Below are 13501 nucleotides of genomic sequence, written 5' to 3' on the forward strand. Positions count from 1 at the left end.
CAGCTCCCCACCCTCAGGAATTTTCCTGCATACACCGCTGCCTTTATTTCGTGGGGACAAATGTCAGGGGCACAGGGTCAGCCCCAGGAGCAGCACAGAGGCAGCTGCAGGCCTTTCACCAGCCCACAGCTCCCCCCAACCTCAAAGTCCTGGGGGGAGTGTGTGCAGGGACACCCTTGCAAAAATAGAGATTATCTCGCCTTATAGGAAGATGGCCCCACTTGATCGGATGCAAATTGCTGCAGCTGGGCATGGGGTTTAAGTCCCTCCTCAATGAAGAGCAGTGGATTACTGCACGCAGCCGCACAACCCGCACAAATCCCTTCTGGAAAACTCCCCTCCTGCCGTGCCACCAGCAAACAGCAATGCTTCAGCCAGGGCAAGAGAAGGATGCAGGGATACAGAGGGCTACAACAAGCTCTATTGCAGTGAAGATGGTTTCGTTGCTCCATCGGGGATTCTGCTGTCCCCACATGTGAGCCAGGAGGTCTCAGATGCACAGCCCCTTCCCCTGCTTTCTCCCATCAGCACACTGGCAAGATTTAGGCACCATAGAACTACCACAAAAACAAACAGCAGCTATTTTCTGCCTTTTCTCTATTGGAACACATGTTCAGAAACTGTGGGAAGTAGAGTTATCAGTCGTACATACATAGGAAAGAGTACACTCCATAAATACATGTGTATTCCCAGAGAAGTTGTGAGGTTGCCCACAGAAGCCTGTGGATGCCCCCTCCCTGGTGTGCTCAAGGTCAGGTTGGATGGGTCCCTGGGCCCAGATCTGGTAGGTGGCAACCCTGTCCATGGCAATGGGGATGGAACTGGATGATCTTTAAGGTTCTTTCCAACTGGAGTCTTTCTATGATTCCATGTTGTGATTTATGAAGCACAGCTCCTTCCAAGGGAGGTTCTGCAGCAACCAGGCTCCTTTTCACCATTTATCAAGACAAGGTGAGGGCAGAGAGAAGCCCCCACCCTTCAGACGTGTGCCATAAACCACCACCAGCCACACTTAGTATTTCATAGACAAGATGCTGATGACTAGCTCTTTTCCATTTGAGATGTGGGTAAAAAAAACTCCTGTCTTAGCAGAGGATTTGTTAGGATAAAAGACATTTACTTCCCCAAACCACAATCTCCTCCTCTATTCAACAGCATCATTTCAGAGGTCACAAACATTTGAACACAGCACCTGAAAAGCATTAATGAAAGAGGCTGTACCTGTGTGCTATAGCAGGTTTGTGTCCTTCACCCTTGCACCACGGGACGTCCTCATGGAGGTAAGACAAGCCACGGGCCATGGTTTCTGCAACATGGCAGAGCTCGTTCCAGCTGATGATATTGCCCTTCAGATAATCCGTGAGAGAGCCCTGAGAAACAGGACATCATACGTTCTTAATCACAGCCATTGCTATGTGACAGATGTGCAGACTCATCGGTTTCATTTAGTTTTAATGAGTGCTTGAGAAATGTGAACCTTCATTTAACAGGCAAAAAATAAAACTAGCAAATGTTTAAAAAAAAAAAGGAAGAAAGAAGATGAAGAAGAAATAAAATCCAGAAGCACTCATGAGTCCCTAGCTCATGACAGCACAAAAAGTATGTGGATATCTAAAATGTGTCCCAAATCTATTCATCTGCTTGGGAGGTTGGCGAAGGAAGGGACAAAGTAATTGCAAAAAGAACAAGTCATACAGGCTAGGAAAGAGAAAACATCTGCATGCAAGAAGATGTTGCATCGTATCAAGTGGTGGTGGAAATGATTGACTCAGTAGACCTTGGATTAAACAGAGGGATAATGCTGTTGGCTCAACCCTTGGTTTGTGTGTGTTTGTTTTATTTTAAGTGTTAGTCATGTTTGATAACTAAAGCAATTCAAGAAAGAGGAGGTATGCCCTCAGCTTCAAAAGCAAACACAGAGCCTATCTGCAAGGGCTGGGTTGGGAATGCAATGGCCCCAACCCCCAGCTCTCCTTGGCTCATCTCCACATGTTTTGAGATGGCAAGCACTGCATATGTAAGCTGTGTGCAGCCTATTGTGCCACCTCCCTCTCCTCAGGTCCCACCTTTCTTAATCTGATGTTTGTGCAGGAAAGTCTTGAAGGCTAAAGGAAGGGCCTTTGCAGAAGGGGAGACCAAGTGGGGGGAGCTTCTGGGAGAATATCAGCCACCAAACTCTGTGCTTCAAGGCCAGCCACCCCTGTGCCATCCCCAAATGAATGCGTAACGGTACGTTACCTTGTCATGGAACGCTGTGATCAGCCAGAGCTCTGTCTCTAGGTTTGTCCCTCTTTTCTCTGCTGCGATAAATTGCAAAAGGTTTTCATGCTTCATGCCAGGAGTATTGAAAATCTCCCTCTCACTCTGCCAAGATTGCTTATCCTAAAGCAGAGAGAAACATACCATCGAAGATCACACTTCCCTTTAAAGCAAACAGCTTCGTCAGCTCAGTCAGAGCTGCTCATGTTCCTCTCAATACAACCCTCAGCATTAGGATGTGATGCACCCCTTTGAAATGAGGCTATTTTCCTACAGGGTATACGCTGGAAGAAGAATGGAAGTCATTGTTCTCAATCACTCTTCTCCAAAATTCTCCTCATGTTTGGGCACGGGGGTGGGATCCAAACCCAACCTCAAGATTTTCTAAGAAAGCAGTAAGGAATAAAGCCTGTGCACACAGCACCCAGCTCTGCATTGTAGCTATAATTGTTACGACTGCAAATCCAATCTAGACTGTATTGAATATTTACTAGTAGGTCACAGCTGGCATGGACAGAAGATGTGCAAATCTCCTTTAGCAATGCTATGACAACAAATACAGGGAGAAAAAAATTAACGAATAAGGAGACAGCGAAAGAGCACAAAGACGTTTCAGTCATTCCTCTTTCATTTGACTTTTGATTGCTCTACTCCTTCTATTTGCAATTCCTAATAGTCAAGCCAGGAGCATTCAAAGGTTTCCTGAAGTGGAAGATGTGAGCTGACAGACACACTGCAGTGCAGTGAACTTGCACAGCACCAGGGTTGTGTTTCTGTATGCTACAAACTGTTTGCTAGGTTGGGGTCTGGGTTTACAGACTTCCTGGATAGGACACACAAAGCTAAGCATTTGGTCCTTCGTGTGCACTTCAAACACAGCAGTCCAACTTCGGAAAACACTGACTTTTGCAGCAGTGTTAAAAACCTGAAGATTCAAAATGTGCTTGTTTGCCCTTCTTGCAACAAGTACTTCAGGAAGCATTTGGTAATGAGATATCACAGAGAAAAGTATAGGTGAGGTCCTTGAACTATTTCCTCCAGTCTTTGTAATGGTAGGGACAACATCTCCACGGGTACTCAGAGCATCTCAACACTGGCACGGCAGACCTGTGGGTGAGCTCAAGAGTGATGCCCTTCTCACCTGAATTGGGAAGATTTTCACTGCTACGTAGTCATTCATCAGCTGAGCCTTCCACACGCAGCCGAAGCGTCCCCTGGCTTTGATCTCCAGGAGCTGTAGAGGTTTTAGGCCAACCAGGGGAGAAGGAGGTGGTGGGCCGGGGTCCTGCACAGAGGAGAACAACAGTCACAAGCTGTAGCAGGGCCATAAAACAAAGCAGGGGAATCACAGAATCACAGAATGACTTGGGTTGAAAGGGACCTCAAGGATCATGAATCTCCAACCCCTCTGCCACAGGCAGACCCACCAACCTCCACATTTAATACTAGATCAGGCTGCCCAGGGCCCCATCCAATCTGGCCTTGAACACCTCCAGGGATGGGGCATCCACAACCTCTCTGGGCAGATGTTCCAGCACCTCACCACTCTCTCTGTAGAGAACTTCCCCCTGATATCCAGCCTTAATCTTCCCTCCTTCACCTTAAAACCATTTTCCCTTGTCCTGCCATTATCTATCCTTGTAAAGAGCTGACTCCCCTCCTGTTTGTAGGCTCCCTTTAGGTACTGGAAGGCTGCAATGAGGTCACCTTGCAGCCTTCTCTTCTCCAGGCTGAACAAGTCTCAGCCTTTGTAGGGGAATGGAGAGCTGGTGTGTGGCAAAAGGTGTGAAGGATTATAGAATATCCCAAGTTGGGTGAGACCAACAAGATCACCGAGTCCAGCTCCTGGTTCCAAGCAGCACAAACCAAAATCCAAACCCTCTGTCTGAGAGTGCTCTGCATGTCCCTCAAGGAAGGGAACAAGGTCACCATACTGTTTATTACAAATTACTAATGTGCTGTTCACAGCCAAAGAAGCACAAAATTCCCTATTTTGCTTTGTGAGATATTTGTATGGAACATATACAATAGTCTATGCCTTGAAGTGTCACTTTGTGTGTCTAACTTCTGCCTGTCATCCTCTGGCAAAACCTGAACTCTCTACTGTTTTCAAAGAAAGAGCTATTTTAGGCTGTAAAACATTGATGACCTCAAGGCTGCCTCCTGCCAAAAGTAGGAACTTTTTCATCTTTGTGACTCAACAGCAAAATACACCTAAAACCTCCAGCTGCTTTGCACTTCATCAAGGATGCTTCCCATAGCCCTAGCAATAGGCAGTAAACAGGTCTATCAGCGTAATAAAGATAGCATCTGTTTAAACTCCGCATTCGAATGGGAGAACAACATAAGTCCTACATACACCTGGTTCTGGAGCTCTCTCCTATCTGCCTGCAATTTGCAAGGCTCATAGTATGGTCCCTACAGGATGCAGGAGAGGTAGCTGCTGGTCCCCTTTTAAGAGATCAGAAGGTTCAGAGCACAGCAAAGCCAGCAAAGACCAGTTCTTGATAGCTTTGGGCTGTGAGGATGACCTTCTGCATGCATTCTCTGATGGCTCATAAAAGCTGAGCTTCAACAGGGAAAACATCTCCTCTCACCCCATAAAACTGGTAGGAACTTACTTATCTCTACAGTTTCTACTCCTCTGCAAAGTTAGCTGAAATTAGGCAATGGGTTTGACAGTTTTGAGGAAAGAATAATCACCAAGCAGGGTTGTGTAACTCATCCTTTTGGAATTTTGGAAATCATGATAACCTGGTCAAAACCCAACAGCCTCATAGCACTGCCGTGGGGCCTACTGTAGTGCTGACTTCAAAAAGATGGAGAAGAATAGTTAGGCCGCTTGGAAAATGTTAAATGTAAAGGAATTTATCCTTAGGGGGTTGGTGAGGCAATGGGACAGGCTGCCCAGAGAGGCTATGGATGTACTCAAGGCCAGGTTGGATGAGGCTTTGGGCAACACGGTCTAGTGGAAGTCTCTGTCTATGGTACGTAGATGATCTTTAGCATCCCTTCCAAACCACACCTCATAATTCTGTGATAAAATCCTCCATAAAGTCCAAACAGAGGGGATCAACTTGGAGAACCCAGAGCTTTCTTCCTCACCTCATTGATGTCAACGTGCCCGTAGGGAGGCTTGCGGTGCCGATACATCCAGAAGGCCAGGAGGATGGCCACTGACAGGACAGCAATGGGCAGCAGAGAGTACACCAGGATGTTAAGCAGGGAGGGCGTTGGTGGTGGCGGCTCATATATGACTGTAAGGAAAGAAAAGGGTAAACGAGGAGAAGGACTTCTTAGATGTGCAAACACACCATCAGCAACTTGTCCAAATATAATTAAACAACCCTCCTTTCTTCTACTCCGGAGTCTATAAGGCACAGTGGTATGTCTCACTGCATCCAACAGAATTTATAAGACTCCATCATTTACTCTTTTCCACATTGCTATTACGAATGATCCAATGGTCCAAATCATACTCTTTGGATTGAGCTCCCCTCTGATCTTTATTTAAGATGGGCATTTTTTCTGATATGTAATGACATAAAATTTCCTTCTCTTAACCCTTCTGAAGATATTAAGCAAACACGAAATCCCTCACAGTGCTGCTTTGCCTTGTACAGTGATTGACAAGATGTCAGTTTTTAGCAAAATGCTGCAAGAGCCACAATCAAATGCACTATTCCCACAGTAGTTCTTGTTCCAAATTACATCAGTGCAGTTGAGATACAAACAATGGGAATACTAAATGGAGCCATGTTGCTATGTTGGAGACAGGGAAGGAAAAAATAGCAAGTCTTGCCAAATAAAACAAAAAACTGTGAGAGAAAGAATATTTGCTACTAGGTTGCTACGGGTACGTTAATAACAGGAGATTATAAAAATCATGTAAACAATTAAAAACCTAACAGGAAAGCCTAGGAAAATCTGATAATGGTCTATGGGGATATCTCGGTATATGCAGGTAGTTGATAGCAAAAGAAACCATCCTAAGAAAAGATACACCTGCTTTAGTAATTTTCATTGAAAGATACTTTTGTGAGCCTACAGCAAAAGAAATAATCATTTTTCTATTAGCCTCAAAAGAAGAACCTGCTGTGACTATTTATTTCTTGAAATATATCCAAAAATACCCATTTCCTTTTAATTCCCAGACAAAAAAAAATGCTGCATTTTAGCCAATAAAACAAGGTTTCAGGTGCTTGTGAAATGAAAATTATTGAAGGTGTCAGAATGCCTTTATGAATTTGTGTCTTGATCTACCTTGTGTGAGTTACACTGCTCTCTTCCTTGCATGCTTGCTTTCGCTAGGAGCCCTCTGCAAACCAAGGGAACCGAATCCTCTCTGCTGATGCATGAGATGGTGGTACAATACACTTCAACCAGAGCGAAACGACATTAAAAAGCTATTCTTAAGGAACCCCAGTATATGGGCTTTGTAACCAACTGACCACGTGTGTGCTCTCAGATATGTGTTTGTGATCAACATCCAGCAACCCAAATCAGGTCAAGATCAACACATCATCAACACATCATCCACTGCACACCTCACCTTCTGGGCCGGTTACTTCAGGCAAGTGGGTGAATTTCTCATTGCAGTAGTTGCCCTCGCAGCAGCAGAAAAACACTTGAGGGTTTTCTTCTGTGGCTACGCACTCCTGCCTGCATCACACGCAGCAGCAAAGGGGAGAGGAAAAACAACATCACTCAACTCATGTTTGGGAGCAAATGCAGAGTTTCCCCCAGATTGTCTTCTCATGTCCCCTTCCACCAGCACAGCTCCACAGGTTCTGCTTGCAGGAAACTTGGCACTCAAATACCCCAGTGAATAGCAAGGACCCTCGAAAAGGCCATAAAGGAAACAAATGCTTCCATATGTACTGAAGGCATTAGATGGCAAGTAATAAATAACAGCAGGCTCCACTAAGTGAATGAGAAACAGAAAAGCAATGAAGAGATGCCTCGTTCCCTGAGCTGTGTTGTTCCTGCAGCCTGCACGTATGCTGCCGAGGGTGAAGGGAATTTAGGCATGCTGTAAAGCTGATGCTATAAACCACATACGAAGAAGGCCTCTCTCACAGGCAGGAGCATCCCAGCTCCCTAACTCTACACACTACAAGGGTACCAGTCACCAGCAGCGCCTCTGATTGCTGAAAGCAGGTGGGAAGCTGTAGGGTTTTTTGTTTCGGTTTTTATTTTTCCTTCTGAGTTTAATCTGCAGTGCCACCTCCTTCTCCTTTAAAAGAATCCTATACCCCCACAAAAGCCTGTAAGAAATTCAGGCTGCAGCTCTCCTGTTTCTCATTTGTCCGTTCTCCAGGTAGCCCTCTTAGCACTGAGGTTTCCCTCTGTACTTCCACACGTCCTCCCTTTCCCACAGATCGATGCAGTGATTTCTGCATTGCCCTGGCAGTAATTTCTTTCTACTTCTTAAATACCCGCTTCCCTTCCCTGCCACTTTTTGCCAGGTTGCCCTCTGCTTTTAGTTATTTTGCTCCCTCCACAGAGAGCTGTATCAAACTATTTCCTGAAGACCGGCTAAATTATATGCATGACTTCCTTCCTTCAACCACTCGGAGGAAGCAGCAAAACAATCATATGTGTTTGACATTATTACTCATTTATGAACCCACGCCAAGCCTCCCTTTCTGTGGTATCACTGACATAATGCCACGAGAAGAATGGAAAGGGCTCTCTCTCCAATCATCACGCAGGGTCTCTGTCAGGACCTCTTGTTGGGGGAAAAAAGCAGCTTTAGCTAAAATGGCTCATGGAAGCACTTGGTGGGCTTGGAGGGCTTTTTCTGCTTCAACTTCAAAGAAGAAAGCAGCTATTTGAGTCATTCAAATGGACAAAGATATTTCAACAAGTTAAGCAACGCTTCCAGATGCTTTTCCCTGAAATCAGATAACAAGCCCTTCAGATTTCACCGCATCAGTATCAGAGTCTTCTATAGCAAAGACATCCTTTGCTAAATCTGTTGGTTCAGAAATCAAGCTAATGAATGAAAACAGCCTGCTCCGCATCTGCAGTTCATTATCCCAGTTGGTGTGTGTGCTCAGGGCAGCCATCCAGGTATGTATGACATGTTATAGTTAGCAAATATTAAAAATGATACGGTGGGAGAGAAAGATGCATTATTCCATGGTAGCGAGTGCACGTTTTGGAGCAGTTCACGTGGTCTTGAAGGGAACGTGAGCACAACCTCTACTGTGTAAATAAACGAACAGCGCATGGTTGATTTTTAAACAGTCCTTTCTCCCTACAGCCTTAAAAACGCTCACATGCCACGTTCTTGTTACCTTAAGATAGACAGCGGAGGAAGGAGTCATTACCCTCAGCATCCCAACTGTTGCATTCCTGCATTTGTCACCTTCCTGTGACAAAGATGGAGCAGTTGGCACATCACACCAAGTGCTGCTGATGAGCACAACCCAGCAGAGCTACGGGAAGACAGGGTAGGGCTGTGTCCTGATAGCTCCAGGAGCACCATCCAAGGAGCTCAGCATCCCACACAGTGGTACTCTGGATAAAAGGCATCAACACAGCACTGCTGACTGCAAAAATCAACTTTTAAACCATTTTTACCATCTCGGGATACGCTACCTGCATGAAAGACTGAAGAGGGCACTCAAGGGGAAAAAAAAAGAAAGAAAAGAAAGAAAAGACTCATTTTAAACTGCCTTTATTTAATTAAAGCTAACCTTTATTTCAAATGCTGCTTTCAACACTCGCACCGTTTCCTAATTCTCAGATCTTTTTGCTCTGCCCTGAACTGCGACTTTGAAGAATCAGGCTGTGGGATAATGGATGCTCAACCTCACAGTTGTGAAAAGGCTGGTGAGGAGCCCGGCAACTTTGCACCATTGTAACAGAGCAACACGTTATGACAAAGATTAAGAAGCACTACATCCCCGTGCAGAGACACTCAGTGACAATACAAGTGTCACTGTGTACGAGAGCCGGCACTAAAAGAAGAAATCTGTTTACAGTAAACACTTCTGCTTGCAAGTAGGGAACTGGAGTGACCTTCTGTTCTCAGAAGGATCAGCGTTAAGATGACTAATAGGCCAAGAAGGATTGATTTATCAGGGAAGAATAAAAATTTCACCGTATATAGAGCACAACCATACAACTGGCAAGGGAATAGGTGTGGTGGGAAAGTAACCCCAGCGCTAATAAGAGAAGGAAGAGGAGGAACTACTCACAGCTAGGATGAACCAACAGGCACAGAACCAGGGCTGGTACACAATGACTAAGGGAAGCTTCCAGCCTTCGGACAAAGCTGGTCTCAGCTTAAGCCTCGTGGCTTAAGACTTGATGTCCTAAAGCTTTTGGAATCGGAATGTGCAGCAGTGACTGATTGATTGGGAAGGATGCTGTGATTGGACAAAGGTGACAGCATCTTATATTGGTGTGACACCAAGGTAAACCTTTGAATGTTACGTTCTATTAATCCTTACTGATGGGGCTGGGTTTTCTTTGGTTGGTGTTTGTTGTTTTGTTTTTCTTTTAGCAGAAACTCCTGCCTGAGCCCAGAACCACCAAGCATTGTCCTTTTGAACTGCAAAACTTCAGAGGGCCATTTTCTACAGTGCAGTTATTTCCCCTCTGTAGAACTGCATCAAGGGGAGCGAGAAAAGACTGGTTTATTCTCCCAGCTATTTAATGAGGCTGGAGCCCTCGCACTACAAAGCTTCTTTCCTTCTCAGCTCACTACAGGCAACAACACACAAACACGCGCTTTGCTTTCACTACCCCAATCTTTCTCCAGCTCGTCTCTTAACTCAGCTGAAAAACAGCAAAACTTTTTGCAACATCACAAATGCCAGAATATCTCAACCTCTAAATACCCCCAGATATCTGTGTTTTTTCTTTTTTTTTTTTCTAGAGAGCTCCAAATGATTCCAAGTTTTCCTTTGTATCGCCAAATGCTCTTGGAAGAACATATTGCTCTTCATTTGATGGTACAGGACACGTTTTTCAAAGCATGCCAGAATTATCAAAGCCTTGCTAAAGGAAAAAAAAAATGGAAAAACACAACAAAACTAAAACTGCATTTTGCAGCTTTTATATAGAAAGGAATGTGACAATTTTGAGAACTGCATTAGCAACAGAGGTAATTACGGGGGATGAATGGGCCAATTGACTTGGACTCGCTTTCTTTTCCTCCTTGCAAAAACCATGAGCCTTTGCACTTAGAGGAACAATTAAACCTGCATTCAGATAAACCAGTAAGGCTATTACCTGTCATAACAGTTGAAGTCATCTAACCAGCAGCCTTTCTTCACCAGCTCGATGGATCCCGAGTTGTTTCTCCAAGAGGCGTAGCAGTGGAGCCGCTTGTCCTTCTCCCCCTCGCAGCGCTCCACGCCGCTCTGGTTGGTCTTCTCCAGCTCCCAGTTGGCATTGTAGTAAATACATTCCCTCGTCTCTGCCTCCCCGTGACCTGGTCCTGAAGCAAAATTCAAAGCCTAAGTACGTTCAAGCAACATCATTAACAGATCTCAGGAGGCACAGCTCCATGGGGCTTGGCTTTGGGTGATGCACGTGTTAGTATCGCTCTCTACCATGGATAAAATAAGCATATCACAGAGGTAAGCTTCAGCATAGGGTGTTTTCTTTTGCCAGTGGATGTGAAGAACAGAGATGAGGTTTGCCTTAGTTCACACCAGAAGCTTGTGGAGAAGCCAAGAGCCCAACAGAGACCCACAGGTCTCCTCTGGCCCAAGCAACACACAACCATAGCATAGGAGGGTAGAAGGTAATCCATCCCTGATGTTTTTTAACCACAGAAATCCTGTTTAGGAACAACAACCTCCTAGCGTGCTGCTTGCTGCTTGCTGGGCTGTCACACAATTCAGTTACACACTCCCTCTCCATCACTATTTCAGGAAGCACTGTCTAAAAATAAACAGTTTATTATGCGGATAGGACGTAACTGGGAATAGATAATATTCAACCTGCAGATGAGAGCCAGACCAGTGCTTATTCCTCACTTAGATCCCGCTTCAAGCTTATTTTGGTAAGGTGCTGCTAAATGCCACATTTTAAGTTGTGGTTGCCATGGCTCATGCCCCTTCTTGATGATTTGTTTAAAATGAAAGGAAGGGAACCAAATACATAAGTTGGAATAGGATACCCTGAAACATCACCAGGAAGTTCATGACTTTGTGAATCCCGAGATGCCCTGCAGCCATCTCTCCTTAGGATCACCCAACCCAAGGCGAAGTCAGACCTGGCCATTATACTGATGGATTGCAGTCACAGAAAATGTAGGTATCTCAATGGAATGTGTTGAGTGGGTAGAAAGCTTGAATGGCTCCAGCAGAATGGCAAAATGAAAGTGCTGAGCCCTCAGAAAAGCCAGACCTCTGCAAAACACAAAACTACTTTACTGGCAGGATAATTTTGTAGTACTTTCTTGACTCTGCTTTCTCCAAAGGTATGCAAGGTTTAATGTTGAGATTAAAGCAGTCGGGGCCAGATCTGGACAATCTAAATGCAAACTTGTCTGTGATTACTGCTCAACACAGCAAATAAGACATTTCTGAAAGGTCTCTAAAAGCTGATTCAGTTTGGCCTTCAGGAAACACTAAGCAATGAGTGGCTTACAGCAGAGAGAACACTCAGCCTAGGTCTGGGCACCAGCTCCTGCCTCCCTGTAGCATCAGTTGCCCTATCTGAGCACTCATCTACCACCAATTTAAGTATACTCACAACACCCAGCCAGAGAAGGAAGCATCTAATCCCAAGAACTGAAGCATGAGGACTAAAAGACTTGTTCCAAGTGAACAGGGAGGAAGCCTGACCTGTCTGCACCTTCTGAAGCTGCTACATCTCCAAACTGTTCCCAAAATCAGCTTTCAATTTTGCAGGGATCAGAAGTGTGTAAAGCACCTAGGAGATGGCATTTGAGCTAGAGAATGCACTCAAGCTATTGTATGCAGTCCCATCTACTGCACCGGTTTTTAGGTCTCAAGAGGCAGCTAGTAAAGAGTGCGCATCATGGAATCACAGGGTCCTTTAAGTTGAAAAGACCTTCAAGACCATCAAGTCCAACTACCAACCTAAGCTACTGAGTCCCACCACTTAACTGTGTCCCTTAGCACCAAGTCCACACACCTCTTAAATACTTCTAGGGGTGGAGACTCCACCTCCTCCCTGCGCAGCCCATTCCAATGCCTGCTCACCTTCTCCATGACAAAATTCTTCCTGATATCCAATCTAAACCTCCCTTGGTGCAGTTTGGAACCCTTTCCTCATGTCCTGTCACTTGAGGAAAGATGACCCAGCACAGAGCAAGAGCATCACAAGAACTGCCATCGCAGTTACTGCACGGGCTGGGGGTGATGTGCCCAACCTGCTCCAGGTGCCAACACTGAGCCTCAGCGATGGGTAGCTTATGGTATGGAGCAAAGACATCAGACTAGAAAGATCTCTTTGCCTTTTGAAGAGGTGTTTTGATTCCTCAATAACTCTTTTTCAGGAAGAATGTTTCATCTGCATCGTGGGAGAGACTGGAAGGGAGGAGGGGTAAGAGCAAGTCATAAAGCTGGTTTCAGAAACTGGAAATTATATTCAAAGCACACACGAACAAGAGCTCAATTTCAATAGCACCTGCAGGTTTTATCGGCGCTCGCAAAGCTCCATCTGAGTTTTCCTCTGACAAGTTGCTTACTATAATAAAAACAACCTACCAATATCCCTCAACACGGAACAGTGTCAATATTGACACTCCTTGTTAAAGCCTTGATATTTGTTCTGCTGATACTTACACCATGCTTTGTTAGGGCAGATTAGGGGGTTTTGCTAAATAAGAGTCAAATCAGCAGGAAAGCAAGGGAGCATTGTCTTGTGTGCATGGGAAGGTGGTATCTTTTTATTTATAAAGGAATAAGTAAATATCTTAGCTTCATTGTAATACTTAACATGGCTTCCAGCTGATAGCTAACACTCACTATCACCTTCTGGTTCATTCCTCGAAGCACATTTTCTAATATAATTTCCATCAGCCAAAACCAAATCCTGCTTCAGCACTAGATGGAAATTTCCTCTCCCTCTCCCAACCAAATCTCCCAGAAAGGAGGGGATTTAATGAACCGTTTGCCTGAGAAGCAGCCCCAAGATCTAATCCCGGCTCAGCTACCCCCGTCTGTAACCTCAAGCAATATCAGGCAGCCTCGGCTTTCTTCACCTGAGATGAGGGCTGATGCTATGCACAAAGCTGAGGGGAGAATTG

The 13501-nt window shown here is 45.1% G+C and overlaps 1 protein-coding gene across 1 annotated transcript in view; it reads right to left on the bottom strand.

The window, feature by feature from the left end:
• Positions 1–13238, bottom strand: part of ACVR2B (activin A receptor type 2B) — a 29918-nt gene extending 16680 nt beyond the window's left edge. The window contains exons 1-7 of the mRNA XM_031554015.1: positions 13221–13238; positions 10507–10733; positions 6812–6921; positions 5365–5516; positions 3401–3544; positions 2239–2382; positions 1222–1370 (exon numbers count right to left, since the gene is read on the bottom strand). Of these exons, the coding sequence (XP_031409875.1) occupies positions 1222–1370; positions 2239–2382; positions 3401–3544; positions 5365–5516; positions 6812–6921; positions 10507–10733; positions 13221–13238 (944 nt within the window). The remainder of the gene's footprint in view (positions 1–1221; positions 1371–2238; positions 2383–3400; positions 3545–5364; positions 5517–6811; positions 6922–10506; positions 10734–13220) is intronic.
• Positions 13239–13501: the final 263 nt, after the last annotated feature.

Source organism: Meleagris gallopavo, chromosome 6, assembly GCF_000146605.3.
Source record: "Meleagris gallopavo isolate NT-WF06-2002-E0010 breed Aviagen turkey brand Nicholas breeding stock chromosome 6, Turkey_5.1, whole genome shotgun sequence".
Taxonomy (NCBI): Eukaryota; Metazoa; Chordata; class Aves; order Galliformes; family Phasianidae; genus Meleagris; species Meleagris gallopavo.